The 9,353-nt window shown below is 47.5% G+C and overlaps 1 protein-coding gene across 1 annotated transcript in view; it reads right to left on the reverse strand.

Moving 5' to 3' along the window:
- Nucleotides 1–8,770, reverse strand: part of LIN28A (lin-28 RNA binding posttranscriptional regulator A) — a 52,948-nt gene extending 44,178 nt beyond the window's left edge. The window contains exons 1-2 of the mRNA XM_028738761.2: nucleotides 8,501–8,770; nucleotides 7,059–7,249 (exon numbers count right to left, since the gene is read on the reverse strand). Coding sequence (XP_028594594.1) covers nucleotides 7,059–7,249; nucleotides 8,501–8,531 — 222 coding nt within the window. The 5' untranslated portion in view covers nucleotides 8,532–8,770. The remainder of the gene's footprint in view (nucleotides 1–7,058; nucleotides 7,250–8,500) is intronic.
- Nucleotides 8,771–9,353: the final 583 nt, after the last annotated feature.

A 9,353-nucleotide genomic window follows, 5' to 3' on the forward strand; every position in this document is an offset into this window, starting at 1 on the left:
TTAGCTATAGTGGTGCATCAGGTTAAGAACAGTTTCAGGTTAAGAACGGACCTCCAGAATGAATGAAGTACTTAACCCAAGGTACCACTGTACATTATGCAGGTGGCCCAAAGAGATCAATTTTCCCTCCTGCTTTTCCAGCATTAAGAACTGAATGCTGACAATCCCTATGACTGTCAGTGTTCAGTCCAGTTGTAGACACAGAATTTTGCTCTGGAATGCAGACATTTGCCAATGTTTTGGGCATTCATTGTAACATGGCAGTCCAGCAGAGGAGGGGAAAGGTGCAGCTAAAGGGTTTGCAAGGCAGGTGTAAAAGACTAAGATGAAGAGCTCCAGAGAACCCATATAAGGCCACCTTTCTAGCACCAGAATGGAGGGAGAGGGGAAGGGAGAGGGGAGGAAGAGGGAGTCTTGATGTGGATACACAAGTCACTATATTCACAAGACACAAGTTCAATACAGTACAGTATTCAGGAAATTGAACTGTACTGATTTCACTATCAATTGCAAGGTGGGTTGTGGCTCTCTGTTCAACTCCTTTTACTGATAACAATCTCCTGCCCCTGTGGTTTTCAAGCTGTAGACATTAGCTTGTCAGCTGATGAGCCCCCAAACCACAGAGGGTTTGGAGGGGCCTGTTGTAGTTTGCATACTCAGCTCAGAATGGCCTCTCATTTGCCCCATGTAAAGCAAGAACACTCCTTAAAAACACAGCCAGCACTGTCCTGCATTTGTACACTGCTGGGGAAGATACATAGGGGTAGATATAGTGGCAATGCTTATCTTCCACCAGTGATAGTCCTGGGGAAACACTGATCAGCTCACAATGCACCCCAGGTTCCCCCAGAATACAGATTGTCAACCCACTCTAAAGAAGGGCTGTAAAGCACACTGCACAACTAGAAAGTGCCACATAGTAAGAACAACCACAAGCAACACTATTTAGTCCTGCTCTGCATGTTGCACAAAATGGTGGTATAGTCTGCAGAGCTTCAGATTGCAGAGGAAGGGAGTGCCTTATTTTATTCAGAAAAATAAAAGACATCCTACAAGGGGGGAGGCAGCGCACCCAGGAAGAAGCTTTCTATCCCATCTCCTCTTTCTTTGCTGCATTAGTGTTCCACTTGCAGGGAGTTTGGAGGGAGGGGTTCCATAGAGAAACATTCAAAACTGTGACCCTCCACCTGCAGCCTGTACCAGCACGGTCTGGTTTATCACATTTGGAGAGATACTACCTGATTCTAACGCATGTGTAAACAACCACATACTGGATCAAGATCTAGTTTTGCACTGCTTCCAACAGCAGTTGGAAGCTTGCAAGTGTGGCGTGAAGGTGAGGGCCTCCCCTGCTGTGTCTCATGGTGGCCCTAGCCCAGTGGTAGGCAACCTAAGGCCCATGGGCCACAAACAGCCCACAGGGGTCATTTAACAGGCCCACGAGCCACCTGCGCTAAGCCGGTACAGTGAGACATAGGGACTCGCTTCCGCAATGCCAAAAATTGCGTCTGCACAGACGCCAGAAATCACGGGCAATCGCACTCATACGCGCGCACAATCCGGCCCATGGAGGGATCTCTGCTGGAGTGAACCAGCTCAGGTGAGGTAAACCTTGCTGACCCCTGCCCTAGACAGACCTGGCATCCTCTGGCAGCTGCTGGCACCCAGCACCTCAACTGGGTCCATCAGGGCAGATACAGTACAGTCGTACCTTGGAAGTCAAACGGAATCCGTTCTGGAAGTTCGTTTGACTTCCAAAACGTTTGGAAACCAAACCGTGACTTCTGATTGGCTTCAGGAAGCTCCTGCAGCCAATCAGAAGCCGCAGAAGCCCCGTTGGACATTCGGCTTCCAAAGAACTAAGCTGTTCGAAAACCAAGGTACGACTGTACTTCCTTTAGGTCCTACCACCTGCTACGACTCCAGGGCCAAATCAACGGGGTAAGAGCAATGGATGGCTGCGAAGCCACCATTTTAAGCTGCTCATCATGTCCCAGAGCAGCGCTGTGGGAGTACAGTGTAATTAAAATGGTGGATGACTCCCAGCAACCCAACACAGATTGCAGGGCTGATACTCACCTCCTGGAAGCCCACCAGAGGGGTCATTGTAGTGGGAGGGAGAGAGAGAGAGAGAGAGAGAGAGAGAGAGAGACTCAGCTTATGAGTCAGTCATCATTTTCTGGTCCCCACCAATCCAGTCCCCCATGCCCTCTGGCATGCCCAGATGGTTTGGGAGAGAGGCAGGGTCTTCACTCATTTCCATGGGTGCAGAGAAGGTTAAAAAGCAGCAGGAGTCCTGCCTGCTGTTTAGACACGACTCCTGCTGCTCTTTATCTGCTAAAAAACTGCCGGGGAAATTCAGTGTGATGCTATCAGAGGTCTGGAGACACTGATTAGTCAGCTACTAGATTTATGGGTGCATGAGAAACTGATGACAAAAGGAGACCACCAATGGCATTTTGTCGGGGGGGGGGGGGGCTCATACTTGGAGCCACCCTTGACTTGTTTTTCATTGTTATATTGTCTTTGGCTATGGAGATTCTCTTTAAACATAGAAAGGCCTGGACTTCTCTCTAGTCCAAGGGTGGGGAACCAGGTGCTGTTAAGACCCCTAACTCACTTCTGCCCTAGACACCACGGCCATTGGTCAGGGATGATGGGAATTGCAAACATGCTGTGAGTCTTAGGTTCCCCACTCCTGATTTCATCTGTAACCTTTACATTTTCCCCTTAAAAATATGGGCAACCTGATTTATAACAGTAGTAGTACTAAGTGCATCCTCAGGACTCCCACACCACATGCACTGCAATGAAGAATGAATTGAGGAAGCTGGAATTTTGGGTTATTTTTCTTGAATCGGAGGGTGCAAGGCAAAGCAAAGCTGTTAGGACACCAGAGACACTCAAACTATTTAATTTTCTTTGAGGGTGCAAGACTATTAGTGCCTGCAATCAGAAAACTAGACTGTCTGGGGCAATAAATGCTGGGGAGAGCAGAGGACTCCCACCCCGCCTCCAGTACCTGAAGTTGCCTCTGCATTTCACAAACCCTCACTCAAGCACAAAAGGGAAGGCCACTTTCCTTAGAACAGGAACCAGGCATTTCTACATAGATGCAGAACCAGTTCCAAAAAAATGGACTTGCATTGGGCTTCATTCTCCCAATTTCAGCCAACACTAAAAAATTCAGCCACATACCAAAGTGACTGGCAGTGTAGCTAAAACAAAGCGTTGGTCCTCTTCACTTATATCCTCATGCTGCAATCTGCATCCCTCTGGAACAAGGAAATCAGCATTCCATGTTTATTCCCTCTGGGCTTTTCCATCAATATATCCAGGCCCTGACCTGGGGAAACCGTTCTCTGAGGGCAGAGGGGGAGTAAAATGCAGAAATCAGGGGTCACATCCATTCTCTCTTTTCTTTTTTACAGATTTGCCATCTGCCTGGTGGGAAGGAAAGCAAAACCCTAGGGAAGAACTGAGTAGTTGGAATCAAGAGAAGTTCTCAAAAGAAGCCATTTACTGTGTCCATATATAAAGCAACCCACTTGCTCTAGAGTAACGCCACCGTAACAGCAACAAAGCAAATGATTTTAGGATTTCAGCACCTGGCACCTCATGAACAGACCTTATAAAAATCCAAATTCCCACCCCAGAATCAACAGTGATTCACTTTAAACTTTTACACACATGCAACACAAGTTCATTTGCCCCTGCCGTCCTCCCTGCCAAGCTAAATTTAAAGCACCTTCTGAACTTTATGTGTCCACTTCTGTTGCAACAAACTTTCATTAAGGGTGGAATCCAAAATGCACTTATTTGTGGGTAAACCCCAGGTTAACACAATAGCTTACTTCTGAGTAAAAATGCATTGTAAGGCTGAAATTCTTTGCAAATGTACCTGAGAGTAAACACCACTAATCTCAGTGGAAGTTATTTCTGAGTAAATATGCAGAGGACTGGGCTGTATAGGGAATCTGTGCCACCGAACTGAGTGGAAGTCACACACAAAAAAAACATGTGCTTGAAGCTTCTTCCAGACTATCAGCATTGACAAAGTGAGTAGGTTTTCTTCTGAACAGGAGTTCCTCATTTTAGCAGGATCACTCATGCTCAGATGCTTAGCATCTAGCCTTCCATCTGAAATGGAAGTGTGTTTGTGTGTGTACTTGATTTCCTTTATTTTGGAGTATCAGCTCACCAATCTCAAGTCTCTACTACAACATCAAAATGGTTTCTGCCATCAATTCCTTGGCCAGTACAAAAAGGGACAGAGAGATAAGAAAAACGATTTACACACAAAAAAGAAAAACAAATCCTCTACTCACAATTTATCTTGCCCCCCCCCTCCATTACAAGGTTTGCAAAGAGGCTCCACAAAGACACAAATGAAAATATTTGCCACGGAGTCCAAAAGAAAAGTAGGCTGATCTAGAAGTGGCTCAAAAATTTTTATTTGTGATGGGAGGGGGAACTAACTTTGTTAGCTAACTGAAGAACCTTGTGCAATGTCTCTGCAACTGTTGACTCCATTATGGATACTAATAGGTTGCTTCAAAAAGAACAGGAAACTATGCTGACCTATTTGAAAAAAATTCAAAAACCAACAATCTGATGCTACTTTGATTAGGCCTAACCAAAGCACTACAAAATAATAAGCAAGTTTTCAAGTTCTCCAGAAATCTATCAGGCTGCATATTAAACAAAAGTGGGGTTAGAGGAGAGAAAGCAGGACAGAAGTCTGCATTGAGGATGCACTTACCTTGGAGTAAGTCCCAGTGAACTCAATGGGGATTACTTCTGAGTAGACATATATAAAAGCACAGTTTTACAATGAAGTGTAGGGTGAAACAGGAGGCTTGGTGTAATCCTATGCATGTTTACTCAGAAGTAAATTTCACTGTGTTCAATGGGGCTTTCTCCCAGGTAAGTGCATAAAGGATCCCAACCTATATTAAAACAGTTTCTAGTAGATGCTTATGCAGATCTCAAGTTGCATAGAGATCTGGTGGGACAAAGGAACAAATGATAGCTGATCCCCATATTTAAAAGGATCAGCATCCGCTAGTTACTTATATCCAGCCCTAAATGAAATGCACAGGTCTCTTGCAAGAAAGAGAACATTAAAAAAAACGAGAAACACAGCAGTTTTCATATTAGCAAAGCTTGACATTCATTTCAGGTGACATCTTCAGTAACAAAAAGTAATCCTCAGTATATATGTAAAAAGTGATCCTGTATACCAGGGCAAAATACAGCTGTAAAAGAAGCTGCTGATCCAATGTGTGGTTCCATCTCATCTAGGCAACCCAAAAAATTAAAAAGCATTATCATAAGGTTTGGCTTATAGGAGGGTCCACCTAATCTGAAAATATGTTAAACCTGCAAGCAGGGGATGAAGATGACTGTTGCTTGTCCCACCAAGTAATTCAGAGCCAGGCTCTCTCAGAACATGGAAGATCCATTTAGCTACAATACCTAATAGCCATTAATCAGTCTTTTCCACCATGAGTTTCTCTGTTCCTTAAAAGCCACTACTCCAGTGCCATCATCACATATTGGAATAGTGAATTATATAATTTCAATATGTGGAGAAACCCATCAATTTCTTTCCGAATCAACTTCCTTTCTGAAGTTGATGAACTTCAGCTCACATCAGCTGCTCTAAACCACTGGATGAAACCATATTGCATCAAAGGTTAACCCCCAAAGTAAGCCCCTTGAATACCCTTGCCATCTACACCCACAAAAGTACCACACCTCATACTGGTGGTGGCATGGACAAAACAAATCCTTAAAGGACCTTCTGAAACTGCAGCTAACTATTCCCCCCAAAAGTGGCTCAGGTGAGCAACAAGATGGTTTGCTAAAGGGAAATATTGGCAGCGCAGCACAGGTGTCAGGAAGAGTGTGGCACCAAAGGGGGAGGCTTACCGGTAATTTTTTTAGCAAAGCATTTTGCAATCAACTTTACAAAACCTTATAGAGCTTTGATATCCCGATGTAAAAGAGGGCATCCTTTGAATTATAACAATATGCATTCAGGATCATGTTATCATTTTCATAACTGTTTAAAGCTCATATTAAGATGCCTGGCTATCGTACTTTCAAGTCTGGTCCCATCTGGATTTTGTGCTGCAACACTGTACCCCCGTGTCCCTGGATGACCTTCCCAACATTACAGTCATGGAAATCAAAGCAAAAGGCCTCCCCCACTTCCAGCTGGGAGAGGGAAAGTTTTAAACATGTGGAACACTGTATCTCAGCATCTTCTACAACTGCCAATTTCCTGTCGTCATTTTGATCCGTGTTTTGCCGGCGTTCTCTTTTTTTTCCTTTTTCTTTTAAAGCTACATTAACACCACCTCACGCCTGGTTAACACAGCAATAATCCCGGCGCGCGCTCCCTCGCCCCTTTCCCCCCTTCTCAAGGCAAATCCCCAAGCGACCCATTTTGAAAAGGAGGTGTGGGGTGGGGGAATGAAATCAATCTGATATCACTTTACAGCAACCTAACTCTTGAACCCTGAGATCACGGGAAGAAAAGGAACCCAGGAACTGACCCTCCTGGCCTCGAGAAAGAGAGAGAGAGAGGCCTAGTGCCGTGGGTGGGTAGAAGCAGCAAGGAAGGAAGATCGGGGGTGGGGTGGGGTGGGGACCAGGCAGGCGGCCTGCATTCAAATCCGGTATACAGTCAGGCACCGAACCGAGTAAAGAGCCAATGGGGGGGGGGGATTTCCTCCTCAGTAAAGAGTAGAGAGAACGTGAGAAACTAGCTGCCCCCTCTTTTTTAGAGAGGGGGGCAGATCTCCCCGTCCACATAGCCCGGTTTGCTCCGGATCAGCTCAGCCCACGAGGCCTGCAGCAGTTCCCAAACTTCGCGCGCGTGCAAACTCCACCCCGGCTGCGTCCAGCCTGGAAGGCCCACGCCAAGGCGGCGCCCTAGGCCCCAGGCCGGGGTCGCCCGGGCTCAGCCCTCCTCGGGCCCGCCCCCCCCCCCGGACCAAGGCAGCCCCGCTTCCCTGCCGCCGTCCCCCCCCCCCCACCAAACCCCTTACCTGATGCACGAAAACATCCACCGGGCTTTCGAGGGCGATGCCTTCCTTGGTGGTCATGGAGAGGAAGCCGAAGCCCATCCGCACGTTGAACCACTTACAGATCCCGGCGCCATGCAGGAGCGGCTGGCTCTCCTCGTCCGGCCGGGGCGAGTCCCCCGTGGGCTCTTCCTCGCCCGCCTTGGCGCAGCCACCTGGAAACATACGCGCCGAGGATCATCAGCCGGAGTCCAGCCAAAGGAGGGGGGTCCCCCTCCCCGCTCCTCCCAAGGGCCAGCGGGTGCGCAACAGAGGGAGCGCGGGACCTCCGGGGGCCACCCAGGGTTGGGACGCCCGAGAGGGGGCTCACCTCCCGGCCGGCCCCCCAGCCCCCCGCGGGAAACGCCATCGTCGTCCTCGGAGAGCTCCAGCCCTGCTGAGCGCGCAGAAGGCTAAGCAGGAAGCCATGCAGAGAGCAGCCTCGGCTCTGGGGTTATTTGGCCGGGGGGGGGGGGGGAGAAAGAGGACTAAATCGCAAGTCTTCATATTCATCCATGGAAGATCAGGAAGGGCAGGATTCAAAACATATTAGTGGGGGAGGGATACCAAGAACTCGCTCCCCCTCTTCCAAATTCCGTAGGGTGCCCAAAAAAGAAAACGCAGCTCCAAAACATCGAAGAAATCGGTGTATTCCAAATCTATGCCATCCCGGGTTGCGGGGTGGATCCCACACTATTTTCACAGGATGGGGGGAGGGAGTAAAAGTAAACTAGTGGATGGGACAGTGTCACACCACTAGTCCATTTTCAAACTATTCTAAAGCATTCGAGGTGTATGTATGGACATTGATTATATGGAAATACAAAATATTTATACAATACTCTGGGAAGCGAAGTGTTGGTCTGTCGAAACCATTTGGAAATATATACGCTTCTTTAAGCGTATAGACATATACTGTAGTTCCTCTTTAAAAGCAAAGCACAAAATCACAACTCGTGCAATTCAACGCATGTCTACTCTGAAGAAACCTCGCCGCGTTTAATGGGACCTGCTCCCAAGAAAACGTTGCCTAAGTTTGTAGCTGCCTAGATACACCCAAAAAGTTTCCAAAATTCCGCCCTCCCCAATTCTTATAAAGAAAAAGCACATGGTGAAGCAAGAAAGTAACTAAAACGGCCGCTCGCTCAAAAATTAACATTTTTGAAAGAATATGTGAAAGCATCAACGCAAATCTTTCCTTTTAAAAATGAAGAGGATTGATTGAAAACAGCTGTAAAACTATTCCTAAAATGAGAAGAGGTGAGGGAAAGCTCTTCAGAGCACACCGCTGATTTTCAAAACAGGGATGGAGGGCAGAGATAGAGAAAAAGAGGGAAAAGGAGGAAAGAGTCTTCCTTGAGCGAGGGGGGGTGGGGGGAGAGAGAGAGAAGGGAAAGGAAGAATTGGGTATGAAATTTTCACTTAACCTGCAAACTGCTGGTTAGAAACAGACCCCATTCTGCACCCCCGGTGGAAATGGTGGACTCTGGCTGGAGCAGCCTCCCCTCCTCTCTGCCAGCCCGTCTTTGGAGAGGGTGTCAGAGCAGCTCAGCAGCTCCCAAAAAAAGAGAGGGGGGAGAAAGGGAGGAGGGGGTGGTGGAAGATTCAAAACAAGCGGAGGGAAGGCGAGAGAAAGGTTTGCTACATCTTCACTGCAACAATAGCAGTGGGAGGGCCCAGGGCCTGCTAAAGCTTCCCAAATTTCTAAGAGACAATAGAATTCCCCTAACGCCAAACCTTGCGCGCTTTCCCCCTCCCCCCGCGGGCCTTCCCTCCCTCCCCCCTGCCTCCTCCCCCCGCCCACCTCGCCGCAATATAAGCGCTCTTCTCCCTTCCTAGGAGACAAAAAAATGTACCCTCCTGCCATCCTGCAAGCTAGGGAGTGGATCTTGCGTCGTGTCCATGCTTTTTCTTTCTTTTATGAAACTCAGTTTTCTCCTTCCACGCTTTTTAAAATCTCGTTGGTTGGAGAGATCTCAAGAACCCGGAGGGATCTCGTCCCTGGGATACCTTTCGCCTTATGCAGTTTTCACACATGGCTCATTCATTCATCCATCCATCCATCCATTCATATTCTCTCTCTCTCTCTCTCTCTCTCTCTCTCTCTCTCACACACACACACACACACAGCTTTCCCACGTGACACACAATCACACACACCACACTAGTAATTATACATTCCAAGCGAGATTCCCCCCCCCCCCCAAAGTGGAGGCAGCAGATTGTGCGAATGTGAAACTTCATTGATGGGTAGATTACCTGTCAAGATGAAAGAAACAA

The sequence above is a fragment of the Podarcis muralis genome, chromosome 7 (genome assembly GCF_964188315.1).
Source record: "Podarcis muralis chromosome 7, rPodMur119.hap1.1, whole genome shotgun sequence".
Taxonomy (NCBI): Eukaryota; Metazoa; Chordata; class Lepidosauria; order Squamata; family Lacertidae; genus Podarcis; species Podarcis muralis.